The sequence below is a fragment of the Notolepis coatsorum genome, assembly GCF_963971535.1.
Source record: "Notolepis coatsorum genome assembly, chromosome: 10".
NCBI lineage: Eukaryota > Metazoa > Chordata > Actinopteri > Aulopiformes > Paralepididae > Notolepis > Notolepis coatsorum.
Window position 1 is genome coordinate 33,985,895 of NC_140174.1, and position 15,211 is coordinate 34,001,105.

A 15,211-nucleotide genomic window follows, 5' to 3' on the forward strand; every position below is an offset into this window, starting at 1 on the left:
GGGTAAATCTGCAGTGCCGCTCGGTGACATTGAGTAGGATATTACAATGGAATAAAAGCCAAAACAACCTCAGGGCTCCAGAGTGCGACTGTTTTGGTCGCACTGTGCACCCAAAAATCAGTGCAGTGTGACTGAATGTTTTCCCTTGTCGCACCGGTGCACCTCATATTCCAGCAGGTCTGTGTGTAAGGGAGCCGTGTGTGTGGGTCACGAGCAGATAATAGGGACTCTCTAAGTTATCCGTGTATGAATAACCACTAAACTGCTTACACAGACATTAAGGAGAAGGGGAAAAATAAACAACAATCTTTCAGCGTCAGGGGTCTGCGCTTTGGAGGGGCGCCGCCCCCATCGCTTCCTGATTCTACTGCGCAGGCGCACCAACCGACCTGTAGGAGTCGCTGTCCACAACGCCCGATCCCCACCCATCAGTTTCCCACCCCCTAATACTGCCAATGTGTATTAGTACGGACGACCAGCTAAACTGAAAGCAATGTGGAGCGCTGGGCTCGAACAGGCGAACCCAGCGTCTCCAGTATTCGTGGTGAGCGCCTTGCCCACTGCACCACGTAGCCGCCCAGGACGACACTCATTAAAGAGGTATTGTAGAAAAATAAATAAGCCACAAAGGCAACTCCTAAAAACAGAGTTTATATTGAAAACATAAAACAATAAACCTCCACCAAGGGAGTTTATGTGCAAAGGACGGTTCCAAAAGAACACACTACCATAAAGGGCTCAGCCTCTATAAAATAAAGTATAAAATAAGCCAGTAGCCGAAAACAAGGATGGCTACAAAGAAGGCTAATGCTGAATAGGGCAGCACTACACTTTAATATAAGGCCTAACAAAAATAATGGTTGGTTTCAGGTTGCCGACCGACCCTGCCGATTTAGGTGCGACCCAATATATTTTATGAGTTTTAAAAAAAAATTATATAGTAAAAAAAAAAAAAAAAAAAAAAATCATATAGTTAAAAAAAAAAAAAAAAAAAAAATCAGATTTTTTTTTTTTTTTTTTTTTTTTTAGAATAAAGTTTCATAGAAATCTTAGTCAAACATTTAGTATTATGGATATTAAACATGCTGGCAGAGTACATGCATCCATGTTGTTGTGAACATTTTAATTAAATAAAGAAATTCCCTATCCATAGTCGCCGTGGGAAAGAATAAAAAAATAAAATAAAATAAATTCCCTACCTACCCATGGCCAAACTGACAACCAACCTGAAACCAACTATTATTTTTGTTAGGCCTATTATAAGCCTGACCAAAAGGATAGCCAACACAAGGAAATTAATAAGCAGTTGACACTGCGAGATCCAAACTTAAATAGACTCAGCATTGCCATAGGCACAGCTGCACTGAATCAGGTGCAATGAAGCCCACACACCTGCCGACCCATGAGGCAATTAACCACAGAGACCAGGGATTGACAGCTATCCCTCACAGGAGATGAAATAAAGCATGTGTATGTGCATTCTTCAAAGACCCGCTCCGCTCTGCCTCTAATTGGCTCTGATCATCACCCTTACATTCTTATTCGCTGAATGACGGGCTAAACAAAATAGCCATGTGAGCATCAACTTTCCTAATTAAAACGATAAAAAAGCACAGCGTCTCATACTGGTTTCATAATACGTTTTTGAATGGACGTTTGGATTAAACAAAGTGTATGCAGTGATGCTGATGCTTTCCCAGCAGAACACAAGCTGCTTAACGTTACACAGGTATGTTATGCACGTTAATTAAGCTATGTAACGTTAGAGCGCAGCCCTTTAGTTTTAGCTTGCTAACGTTAAGATAGCAGGAGCCGTCGGCCAACAAAGTTGTTTCAACAAATGGATTCACAAAATGGATTATCATTCAAACGTTATTGAAACCTCCCGTGACCAGTAAGTAGGTACTACTACTCAACCGCAGCAATGTGCTCTATGTGCGCTATGTGCCTAAAGTCAATACTCAACAGTAGGGCTGTAACGATTAGTCGACATAATCGACTTTGCACTACCTATCTTTGTGAAAGTGGCTTCTCAGCTCTGGTCCAGCCAGCTGAAGACTTCTTAGCTTAACATAACAGACCGACAGTAAGTTTGGGGGAATTAATGGGATAACTGGGGATGTTGTTTGGTCCTGACAAGAGTCTCAAAGCAACTCTGAGGCCATGCTCAATGTCCAATCTGTTCCTCTGCTCTGTCTTCAGCTGGACCACAGCTGAGAAGCCACTTTCACAAAGATAGGTAGTGAAAAAAAAAAAAGTATAATTTTTTATTTTATTTTTAATATATAATTGTTTTTCGATTAGTCGACTAATCGAAATAATAATCGACAGATTAGTCGACTACCAAAATAGTCATTAGTTGCAGCCCTACTCAACAGTACTTAACTAGAAAAAACCTGCGAGTAAGTCAAGTACGCTGGAATGAGGCGCAGACGGAAGTGGCAAAATAAAATACCCGAAAGACTATTAGTATTTAGGAGCAAATTGTTTGCATGATTAAAAATGATGGTTCGAATGTCTGTTCGAAAAACCCTGGCGAATGTTCAAATCCCCAAAACAGGCTTGGGGACAGCTCTAACTGGAGCTGAGCTGAATGCGTTAAAATAGACATACAAAAGTGAAGGATTGGACTTTGCGAGATAACAATGTTTTACATAACATCTTAAGAAATTACTAATGTGTATGGGAACTGACAAAAAAGGTAATGGTAAAGGTAACGCTTAAAATGTGTTATTGCAGCGGCAAAAGGCTCGTGACATTTTTTGGGTGCACCTAAATTATGTGCTGGTGCTAGGGTTGTCACGATACCAACATTTTAGTTTCGATACTATACCAATATTAATTTCGATACTTTCGATACTTTTGCACTCAAAACAGTTGCTGTACAAGGTTTCTGAACCCAGCTTTCTCAACTGTATATTGGAACTTGGTCCACACAGATGAACTCTGCGACTGCCCTGTTGAGCCTTTTATCATCTTTGGACTAATTTGTGTACTTAATATGCTGCTCAAAAAAAGCTGGGAGGTTAGATTGCTTGAGTGGGGGGAGTCACTCTGTGAGCCAAATACAGCAGACTTCTGTAGTTAAAAAAAATCATGGGGTAGAAAAAGTATGGTTGTATTTGTCATAGCAGAGGGCCTAATTAGTTTGAGATGTAATAACCTAGAAAACATTTTGATGAGTGACTGATTATATATAGCCTATCATAATCTAGAACTAATGTCATATTGTAGGCTGTTTAACAAAAATAAAATAGATTTCCGTTGTCTTTATACAGTATGTATGAACCATTAAATGGGCAATTGTCAAATGTCTCTGTATAAATCACGTTTGTGACTAAGCTATAGAGATGCAGTGTGCATCAATTCATTTCTGTTGTGGGTAGGCAGGCAGCAGGGGATGCTGTGTTTACTAGCTTTCAGCACGGGAGTTTAGGCTGTGTATAGCTTATTATTAGTTTTTTTTTTTTTTTTTTTTTTTTTATTATTATCATGTAATCTTTGGCGGGCCGGTCAGAATCATCCCGCCAGTTGAATAGCCCTGCACTACAGTAACATCATTAGTCTGCTATAAGCTATTCTCCCTCTCGTGTGTGTGTCTTTATGCAGATCTTTATGCAGTTTTAAAGCACCTTGGCTTTGTTCTGAATGCACTTTGTTGTAGTTATCCTACAGAGAAAAGAAAATGCACTTTTTTTAATGCACATTTTGTTGTATGCAAAGAGAAAATGTTTAAATTGTACAATCTTTCAGCAGTCAGTCTGGAATTAATGTATGCATTCAAAAGTGCTGAATAAATGTTTTATGGACCCATAATAGTGATTATTAATATTATTTAAGTTAAGTTTAGCCATAATCATGTCTTTTGCCATAATCAGGTAGCTGAACAAAAAAAATACATTTTATATATATATTTATATTAATAATTTTCGGCCTTTCGGCATTCAGTTTTCGGCCAACTGTTTCCTATTTTCGGTATCGGTTACGGCCAAGAATTTCCCATTTGGTGCATCCCTAATAATAATGATGTATGAAAAAGGTGACAGTGCTGAGAGTGGTTAATATAAAAAGTGCAACAGTAGAATAAATTCAACGTAAAGTACTTAAAATATAAAAAATACTAAATACATAAATATGTACAATAAAATCTGAATTACTAAATAGTGTTCATGAGTCTGATGATGGCTTGATGAAAGTACGAGTCCTTGAGCCTGCTGGACCTGGCTCTGAAGCTGCGGTAAGTAACGCCTCCCGGAAGACAGCAGTTGGATCAAGCTGTTGTTGGGATGGCTGGGGTCTTTTATGATCTTCCGGGCCTTGCTGATGCACCGGCTGTTATAGATGTCCTGTATGCAGTGGAGCTCACAGCCGCAGATTTTCTGAGCTGTCTTAACAACTCTCTGTATTGCTCTGCGGCTTGGACCTTGCCTTGGGCACACTCCTGAGTCCTAACCATTCTAATTCCACTGTCTTGTCTGTTGTCTCCAAGCAGGTAAGAGGAAGCCGGGGCTCAAGCTCTCCAAGGAGGTGTTTGTGCAGCCTCCTCACACTCCAACGTAAGACTCTTTATTCTTACATCACAACCAGAACACAACTCGATAACATCTCCATTAGCCCCCGAATCATACCTGTAACTCGTTAGGTCAATTTTGCAACCGTTTGGTCTGACTAGCGCAAACTAGCAGGTCAGTAAAATGCCATAGTTGACAACAGCCCTTCTGTTAAGATATTTCAACACCTTAAAAACCTCCATCTGGGTTCTAACCCTTTTTCAAAACATGAGGGTGGTAGCCTGACGCTCCACCCAACGCGGGTGCAAATAGTTTATTAGAACGACATTTCGACAAGCCTGTTAAAATGCGTCATCTCTGCTGCTGTTCTTTCTGGTGGGACTTTCAAAGATGACTTCCTCAACAAGAGAACCCAAAAAGTCAAGGTGAACAACCTCACATCCCACTCCCTGACACTCAGCACTGGTGCCCCACAGTAGGGATGCACGATATTGATTTTTTGACACCGATACCGATAACTTTATGCTCCTCAAGCCGATAACCGATACCGATAACCGATATTTATTGTATTATTAAAAAAAAGATTAAATGTATATATATTTTTTTTTATCCAATTTTTTTTTCAACATGAAACAAAACATATCACAATACAATAATAATCATACATACCAGCCAGGCAGCGCCGTTTTCTCCCGAGACGAGTAGCTACGTTAGTTAGCCAGCAACCAGCCAGACGGAGATGTTAGCTCTCGAGACGAGTAGCTACATTAGTTAGCCAGCAACCAGCCAGACAGAGGCGTTAGCTCCCAAGACGAGTAGCTACATTAGTTAGCCAGCAACCAGCCAGACAGAGGCGTTAGCTCCCGAGACGAGTAGCTACGTTAGTTAGCCAGCAACCAGCCAGACAGAGACGTTAGCTCCTGAGACGAGTAGCTACATTAGTTAGCCAGCAACCAGCCAGACAGAGGCGTTAGCTCCCGAGACGAGTAGCTACGTTAATTAGTCAGCAACCAGCCAGACAGAGACGTTAGCTCCCGAGACTAGTAGCTACATTAGTTAGCCAGCAACCAGCCAGACAGAGACGTTAGCTCCCGAGACGAGTAGCTACATTAGTTAGCCAGCAACCAGCCAGGCAGCGCCGTTAGCTCCCGGGATGAGTAGCTACGTTAGTTAGCCAGCAACCAGCCATGCAGCGCCGTTAGTTGTTGCCCTTTTCCCTCCTCGTGGAACTTCTGCATTGCATTTGTTACAAATAGCAAGCAAACTTTTTTCCTCAAACTATTCCGAGTACCGACGCCATCTTTGTTGTTTACGTCCACGCTGCTTCAGAAATGTACGTGGCTACGTCACAGCCAAGAAAGGGAGCGCTGGATTTGTGCAAAACGCCCGCTTCCTAAACCACACGCTATCAGTCGTACCACAGTACTGGCAAAACGGGAGGAGCCGATAGTAAAAAACAAACGCCCTTCATCCCAATTCACCCACACCGCATTTTTTTTTACCAAAAAATATATTATATTATCGGAGCTATTAATAACGTTATCGGGTTTATCAGGATGACGCCATAATTGCTGATATCGGCCCGATACTTATCGTGCATCCCTACCCCACAGGGCTGCGTCCTTTCCCCCTGGCTCTTCTCCATCTACACCAACCAACTTATCTCCCTGGACAGCTCAGTAAAAATCTTTAAATATGCAGACGACACCACCATCCTCGGCCTGATCACAAACAACGACGAGACCTCATACCGGCGAGAGGTGGACAGAGCAGCGAGATGGTGCTCCATCAACAACCTCCTGCTCAACACCTCCAAATCTACAGAAATAGCCATCGACTTCAGATCTGCCAACAAAACACACAAACTCCCACTATCAATCTCTGACCAATCCATAACTCTGACGGACTCACTCAAATTCCTCGGCACCCACATCAACAATAACTTAAAATGGGACACCAACATCACCTACATCACAAAAAAGGCCCAACAGCGCCTGTACTTCCTCAGGCAACTGAAGAAGTACAGGGTCAATCGCCACCTGCTGGTCCAATTCTATACCGCCATCATGCAAAGCATACTCACCTCTTCAATCACAGTCTGGTACGGTTCCGCACAAAAACTCTCCATTCAAAAACTTCAGCGCATCATTAATAAGGGCTCCAAAATCATAGGATGTGACCTTCCCTCCCTGGACTCCATCTTCACCTCCCGCACAACCACCCGCGCCAGAAAAAATGCTAAGGACCCCTCACACCCAGCACACCCCCTGTTTCAGCCCCTGCCCTCAGGTAGGCGCTTTAAGTCCATCTTTTCAAAAACCACCCGCTTCAAGGACAGCTTCTTCCCTACCGCCATTCGGACCCTGAACTCCCTTGGCCCCCTCTCCCCCTTCCGCCCCCACACTAACCAAGCTCCTGACCGATGGACTAGATTCTTCTGTGTGTTTATGTTGTGCTGTGTCGTGCTGTGCTGTATTTATGTATTTATTGTCATGTTGTACTGTTTTATGTATCCACTCTGTACCGATCAAGAATACCACCAACCTGGTTGTGTGGCAATAAAGGAAACTTGAACTTGAACTTGAAGGTTTCGAGGAACTGCAGATGAAAATAAATTGAGAGCAAGCTCTCGTTTTCAATGAAGTCAAGAAATGTTCACAAGCGTACTATTAAAACAGATACAAACTAAATAAAGATAAGGGAAAGAAAATCAATTTAGATTAATTAGATCTAGATTTAGATTAGATTAGATTAGATTAGATTAGAATAATAGGACATAGGAAAATAGGAAATCACGGATGCAAAAAAAGGAAACAAAATTTAAAACGGTCACAGACTGAAAAGGAGAGGTTTGTCCGTAGATTAGAGAGGTTTTGATTTGAGGTGAAGATCATTCCAAGAAGTTGGGGCATTAGAACAAAAGGCTGTATTTCCAAGCTCACTCTGCACTCTGGGCGTCATCTGAGCGTGTCAGATAGGGTCCATAGTTCCAATATAGCAACATTGTGATATAATTAAGGTGGTAATTTCCCGGCAATGGCCTTAATGATAAACAGATAGCAATGTTTAATTCACCTCTCTGGCAGAGAAGACCAGCCCACTTCATCACACCGTGATAAAAGGTTTAGTTTTAATTTTTAAAACAGCATTATTCATGCAGGCACTTGAACAAGTATTTCTTCTAATACATTTGGGCCCCAAATCATACTTGTTTGCATACATACTACTTTTAGTGTGTACGCCTGTGTTAACATGGGGGCTCAGGAGGTAGAGCGGTCGTCTTGTAATCTGAAGGTCTCCGGTTCGATTCCAGCTCCTCTTGGCAGCGCGTTAAAGTGTCCTTGGCAGACTAGACATTTAACCCCCTAACTGCCCCCGAGATGAGCAGGGTTGGCTCTGCGTGTGTGAGTGCATACATTGTAAAGCGCTTCGGATAAAAGCGCTATATAAATGCAGTCCATTTAGCATTTACCATTAACAAGACTATTAACAACAGAGTCAATCAGAGTGCTGCTCAGTGCGGGAGTTAAGTTGTTCTTGACTTATTGTTATGTTGTCTTCTTGACTTGTTTAAAGAAGACCTGTACGGCCCATGGGGACATTAACGTGTGTTGTCGGGCCCTATAAATAAATTTGATTTGATTTGATTAGTTAGACCGTCGGCCCTCGTCTCCCGCGGGGAATAATACAGGACCACTTACCTTTCTAACTCGGCAAGTGAAGTCTCCTGAAGGACGGAGGTCTTGAGACGTATATACTTTCACTGATGCACACTTTATGGTAATAATAAAAGAAAATGTATTTGAATGCTGTGTATTCCCTCTCCCTCGCGCTGTGGTTGAGGCTCACATACTGTGTTGTTGCATCCACTGAAAGCATTGTTCAAAACTAATTCTAATGAAAGTCTTTATCTGTATTGCAGGCCCCCCAGAGATTTGGATTCGAAAGCTTGCGTAACCATCGGAGAGAAGGTACATTTTTTTCTCATTGCTTCTGCTCATAATATTATTTCCTATTTTTAATATACCCTTTTCAAAAACACATTCAAAGCCACTACACACAAGTATGAAATATAAATCTTATAAACCTGGACTCCTTTTAGTATCTAGAGCCCCCACCAGCATCACCACCAGTGTATTTTTGGTTGAGTAAGGTCCTCCCCAAGTCTCAAAAGCTTGGCTCAATTAAGGGTCCCTTCGCTGTAAAGAATGCCCCAGTGAACATTATGGCCGATTTGAACACTTCTGATTGTAGGCAAGACTGGAATGCATTTTATTGCCCTGCCAGGCAGTAAAGATATTTATTTTAAACTCATCAAATAAGTGGAATTTTCCATTGGCAAAGATGCCCACTTTCTGTCATACACTCTGTCATTGGCCCGAGCTTATAGTTACTGGTGTTCTTTTCCTCTTGATATTGTGCAAAGAAGACAAGTTTTGCATCTTTCCACAATAATGAAGGAAACTCAACTATTTATAGTTCTCCATAGCTCAAAGCCCTTGCCAACTACTGTCAGGATTGCTGCTCAAACAAAGGCCCATCTCAGAGCGTGCACATTTTTCAGGAGATAGGAAATGCCCCCAGCCTGCATAACACTTCATAACAAAGTTAAGTTGCAGTGTTAATTTGTTTGCATGAGATGAAGCGCCTGGTACAACGCACCCAGTGAACCTCCCGCTAAACCTCCTAACCAACCCGTTCTCTGTATGATCTTTACCCTCCCTTTCTCTGTAAGGCCCCTCTCGTTTACATGGCCATTCCTTCCTGATGAGGGTCCCCTTTAACTGTTTATCTTTTTTTAATCGTTATTTTTTTCTCTCTCTCTCTTTCCCTCCTGAGTAGAACTTTGTAGTGAAGGCAGATGATCTGGAACTGATCAGTGAGTTGGGGAGAGGGGCGTATGGCGTGGTGGAGAAGATGAGGCACGTGCCCAGTGGCGTGATCATGGCTGTCAAGGTGGGTGTCGGGAAGAAAATAATCAAGTGAATGTGACCATGGATGGGGCATTTGAATTCATATCAATATTCAAATATCTTATAAATGTTTTTTTTTTATTATTATTATTATTATGAATCTGTTTATACTGTTACTCTGACTCTCTTTTAAGATTCTTTATTTTAGCATTACATTTTCTTTATATTTGTTTATTCTAGTTTAAGTCTATATTTTGTGATTCTGTGTGAAGGGGGAACTAGCAAAGTAAGATTTTCATTGTATGGAGTAACTTGTCTGTTTAACTGTGCATATGACAAATTAATATCTTGAATCTAACCGAACTACCAAAACAAAAGTGTAGCCTACTCTTACATTTTTCCATTTAACAGTCAAATATATAAGGAAACCAAATCCAATTTGTTCCATGTATTGAACATAGAACCTCAAAATCTCTAGGGTGAATCAGTGCAGTTGACGCAAACAAAACTATAGTCTATAGACCCAGGATTTCTCATTCTCCCGATCTGAGCGATGGCCTGAGTTAACCATTACTCTTTTTATAATTTTATAACAATATTATTTTATTTGTGGTAATAGAAAACAGTAATGCATGATTTAAACAATTTCGTTGTCACTAGGAACCATCATACTTCATTTTCATATAGTTTTATTCATTGTTCTACAGGAAAACAATACTTAGATTGAGAATGCACTGTTGAATCAGTTCTGTGGTATTGGTAACAACCATCATATATTCATCTCAATCTAATAGTAAGTGACATTTAGATTTGGAGTACGTTATTATATGGTTTCCTTGGCAATATTTGAGAATGTTTGGCTGGCACAAGGCTAAGTTCTTCCACTCTTGTCTTACCAGATGAAATACAGATGACAAATAAGTGGCCCAAATCTTGTGTTTAGGTACTATTGAATGTATTCATCTCACTATACATATATATATATTAGAGGTGGGCATAGATAATTTTTTTTAATCTAGATTAATCTATCTGCAATCCTGGATTTAATCTAGATTAAAATGGCTCAAAAATAAAATAAAAAATCTGCCGAAGGCATTCAAAATATGTAAGTCTTTACTTTTTCTTTCCTCCTTACGTTTCTCAGGCCAGGTGGCCCATTACACCATGAGCCCATCTCCCGTTTCCAAAATGCATTACAGACTGTTTGAAAAAGCTGTTTTGCTATGATAATTGGTAATGAAATATCAAAATAATGTTCAATAAGATGTACTTGTGTTTAATAAATTTTCAATTTTTTGTAATTTTTTTTTAACGGCGTCAATTATATTATCGCACGATACTAGTCTCGCGTTAACGCCGTTAACGGCCCAGCTCTAATATATATATATATATTAATGTGAGTGGCTGTGATATGTAACTAGTGTAGCATTACCAGCAGCAGGGTATTGAGCCTCCATTGTACATATTGCCCAGTTGTCTTATCTGTACATTGTTTGTGTCCTCCCCCGTAGCGGATCCGGGCCACGGTGAACACTCAGGAGCAGAAGAGGTTGCTGATGGACCTTGACATCTCCATGAGGACAGTGGACTGTTACTACACAGTCACCTTCTACGGAGCACTGTTCAGAGAGGTATCGCATCATCGACGAGGGATTCTCTACCTTTTTTCTTGTTACCCTCTTGTTTAAATCAGATTAAAATGTTTAATCTGATGCCTTCCTTGTTGTAGGCTCCTGGCATTTGCTGATAGAGTGCAAGAACATTCAGTTCTTAGGCGAGGCAAGGCTTTCTCTGGCTTCTGTGCAAAAGGAAAAGCTGTTTGTTGCAGTTTTCGTGTTTAAAATAGGCACCAAATATTATGAATGTTCTCTTAGTTTGATAAGACCACATTTTCATATCGGGGTCCCAGCCGCAAGGGTTGGAAATCCTGTATAGAGACCCTGTTCCTTTGCTTTCATTTGGTGTCACATCCCCTATCTGCAGTCATGTTGTGGTGGGCATTTTCCATCCCTCCTATTTACATCAATTAGGAAACAAAATGGCACAACTTCAAGTAAAACCTAATGATTCCTTTTTAAACAGCACAATCATAGTAGGCATTTCACTATGGGACTTTTCCCAAGACAAATATTTGACGTAGTGTGCTAGGTGACGTAGTGTGCTAGGTGATACACACAGTTAGCTGTCTGCACTCTGTTGTCTACAACTCCACTGGTTTTGCGAGAGTAAACGTACAATCGTGCATTCCGTGCAGTTGATGAGCAGAAAAGGTGTAACCACCAATGTGTTGGATCAGAATAAACCCAAATGAAAATCCTCTCCAGATTTTTCGGATGCGGTTAACTTCCTGCAGAAACGACTGGTGAGACAGGATATCCCTACTGTGAGTCACATTGGGGAAAAAAACAAAACTGTAGCTTCCTGTTAGCTGATCCTGCTGTCAGGAATGTGGCCTGACTTTGTTGCGGATTTCCCAAACTCTCTCCAAATTCTTCTCCCCTGCCAACCTGCCTGTCCCCCCTCCCCTGCTTGTTGCCAGGGTGACGTGTGGATCTGCATGGAACTGATGGACACATCTCTGGATAAGTTTTACAAGCAGGTGATCGAGAAAGGGATGAACATCCCAGAGGACATCTTGGGCAAGATGGCCGTCTCTGTGAGTAATGCCCGGATGAAGACTGTCTTAAAGGGGAACACCGCTAACATTTTTTAATACTAAACATGTTATTTCCAGTTCAAGACAGTTCAATCAATGTTTGTGAACATGAGCTATTCTTTCCCAAAGCCAGAAACCAGAGAAGTAAGAATCAAATGTGTATAAGTGATAAAGTCTGGACCTGCTCTATTGACAATGAATGGGAGACTGATTTTGTGGACCCACAGAATGTTTATTCGAAATTAGCTTTATTCTATTGTAGTGTTCCCACTTCTGAAACAGATAATGTACCTCGGAACATTCTCCTGGGTGCTCTCACTGTCATCTATACAATTATTCCCAGTTCATTGTCTGTGGAGCAGCTTCAGACATTATACTGTTGTTAATTTAAGAGTTTTGTTTGTACCTGTTGGTGCATTTAACGTGTGTGACCGTCAGTCACTGATAGACATTGGACTACGGAAAACTTACCAACTGGATTGCTCTCTGGATCAGCTCGCCGAACAACAACAATGGCCTGCTGAGATCTTGGGTAGAACAGGACCAGACCTCGGCCCAAGCAAGAAGGGGGGGAGACGGCGAGGAAGGAGAGCAGGCATCCGGAACAGGCTGCGGTCCAGGAGGCACAAAATGCCATTGCCCAGCATATTGTTGGCCAATGTGCAATTAATCGAAAATAAACTGGACGACATCAGAGCACGGATTCAATTCCAAAGAGACATTAGAGACTGTAATGTTCTCTGCTTCACCGAAACGTGGTTAACGCCGGACGTCCCAAACCACGGCATTCAACCGGCCGATCACTTTTTCACTCACGCAAAGACCGAACGGAGGAAGAATCCGGAAAGAAGCGGGGAGGTGGAATAGCCTTCATGTAGAATAACAATTGGTGTGATCCAGGCAACGTGAAGGAGCTTTCAAACCACTGCTCCCCAAACCTGGAGTATATATCCATCGAGTGCCGACCATTTTTCCTCCCGAGAGAACTAACGTCGGTCATTCTGATCAGAGTGTATATTCCCCCCCACGCAAACACTGGAGTTGCGCTGTCCATGCTTCACGACGAGGTAAACAAACTTCAAGCAGCTAACTCTTTCTCCTATTTTTCTCAGATTTTCTCCCCGGCCCAATTTAGTCATTGTGCCAATTCCCCCCCTCCCCTACCTGGTTGTTGTACACATGTTCTCCCACGAGTCGGTACAAGGGTGTCCTGATGTCGAACGCACGCTTCCTCCGAGACGTGCGCCATCAAGCCAGTGACGCTCTTTTCACTTGGCAGCGAGGACTCTCATTGGTCGAGTGTAACGCGTGGGAGGGCACGCTATCTCCACCAAGTCCTGCCCCGCTTAGCAAGCGCCGAGACCTGACCTGTAGGCGTCGCTGTCCACAACGCCAGATTCCCACCCGCCAGCTTTCCCACCCGCCAGCTTTCCCACCCCCTAATACTGCCAATTGTATTAGTATGAACGGCCAGCCAAGCTGGTAGCAACGCCGAGAGCTGGGCTCGAACCCAGCATCTCCTGCGTTGGTGACGAGCGCAATCTCCGCTACGCCACCTGACCGCCTGGTTGTGGGTGATTTTAATAGCACTAATCTGAGAAAAGTGTTGCCAAACTTCTATCGGCATGTGACTTGTTCCACCAGAGGTGGGAATATCCTAGACCATTGTTACTCGCAATTTAAGAGCGGGTACAAGTCTCAAGCTGCTAGTCCTTTCGGCAAGTCAGACCACAACGCCATTTTCCTTTTACCGCAGTATAAACAAAGTCTCAAGTGCGCCCCTGTAGTAACGCGAGATGTGCAGCGTTGGTCTGGGGAATCAGAGGAGGCGCTCCAAGCTGCACTTGAATGTACAGACTGGAGTGTGTTCCGCGACAACAGACAATATTAATGACTACACGGAGACAGTGCTGGACTTTGTTTGTACTTTGGTAGAAGAAACAATCCCCTCTACCACAATTAGAGTTCAGTTTACCCAAACCAAAAGCCTTGGGTAGACAAATCCGTCCGCGAAGCTCTGAAAGCGCGCACCTCAGCCTACAATGCCGGGCTTGTGACGGGCAACATGAATGACCACAAGGTGGCGAGATACAACGTAAGGAGGTCAGTAATAGAGGCAAAACGGCGCTACAGGGATAAAATTTAACTTCAGTATGAACAGGCTGACTCTGGAGGTATGTGGCAGGGCCTCAGAACGATGACCGATTTGGCAAATGATCTCAATACCTTCTATGCGAGGTTTGAGTGAATAACAACACCAGCCTACAAACCACTGCAATGGAGGGGGGGGCCACTGCCGATGGAGTCTCAGTGTTCAGGATAACAGAACATGAGGTGAGGAGGACCTTTAAGAAAGTGAATATCAGGAAGGCAGCAGGACCGGACGGTATCCCCGGCCGCGTCCTAAAAGTCTGTGCCGACCAACTGGCCCTGGTATTCACTGACATATTTATATGTAATCCCCACCTGTCTGAAGAAGTCCACCATTATCCCTGTACCCAAAACATCCAAGCCTGCTTGCCTCAACGACTACCGCCCTGTAGCTCTCACCTCCATAGCCATGAAGTGCTTTGAGAAGCTAGTGAAGGGCTACATCTGTTCCTCCCTCCCCATCAACCTGGACCCCCTGCAATTTGCATACCGCCCCAACAGGCCCACGGAGGACGCCATAGCCCATGTGCTGCACACAGCAGCATCACACCTGGACAAGAGGCAGGGGAACTATTTTGAGAATGCTATTCATCGACTACAGCTCAGCATTCAATACCATAGTCCCCTCCAAACTCATAGCCAAGCTCAGGGACCTGGGCTTGAACTATGACCTCTGCCAGTGGGTTTTGGACTTCCTGACGGGCAGACCCCAGGTGGTGAGAGCAGGCAACTACACCTCCTCATCCATCACTCTCAACATAGGGGCCCCCCAGGGCTGTGTTCTGAGTCCCCTCCTCTACTCCCTGTACACACATGACTGTGTGTGGCACAGCGGAACAACAACACAATCATCAAATTTGCTGACGACACAGTAGTTGTGGGCCTGATCTCTGCAAACGACGAGAGGGCCTACCTGGAAGAGGTAAAGGTTCTAGCGGGATGGTGTCAAGAGAACAGCCTCTCCCTGAACGTCAGCAAAA

General features: G+C 43.0%; 1 protein-coding gene across 1 annotated transcript in view; it reads left to right on the forward strand.

Annotated features, from left to right (window-relative positions):
- The window catches only part of map2k6 (mitogen-activated protein kinase kinase 6), a gene marked incomplete at its 5' end in the record, with an annotated part of 79,256 nt that overhangs the window by 33,425 nt on the left and 30,620 nt on the right, over positions 1–15,211 (forward strand). Inside the window, 5 exon segments of the mRNA XM_084322724.1 lie at positions 4,490–4,556; positions 8,434–8,482; positions 9,354–9,467; positions 10,936–11,055; positions 11,964–12,080. Of these exon segments, the coding sequence (XP_084178850.1) occupies positions 4,490–4,556; positions 8,434–8,482; positions 9,354–9,467; positions 10,936–11,055; positions 11,964–12,080 (467 nt within the window).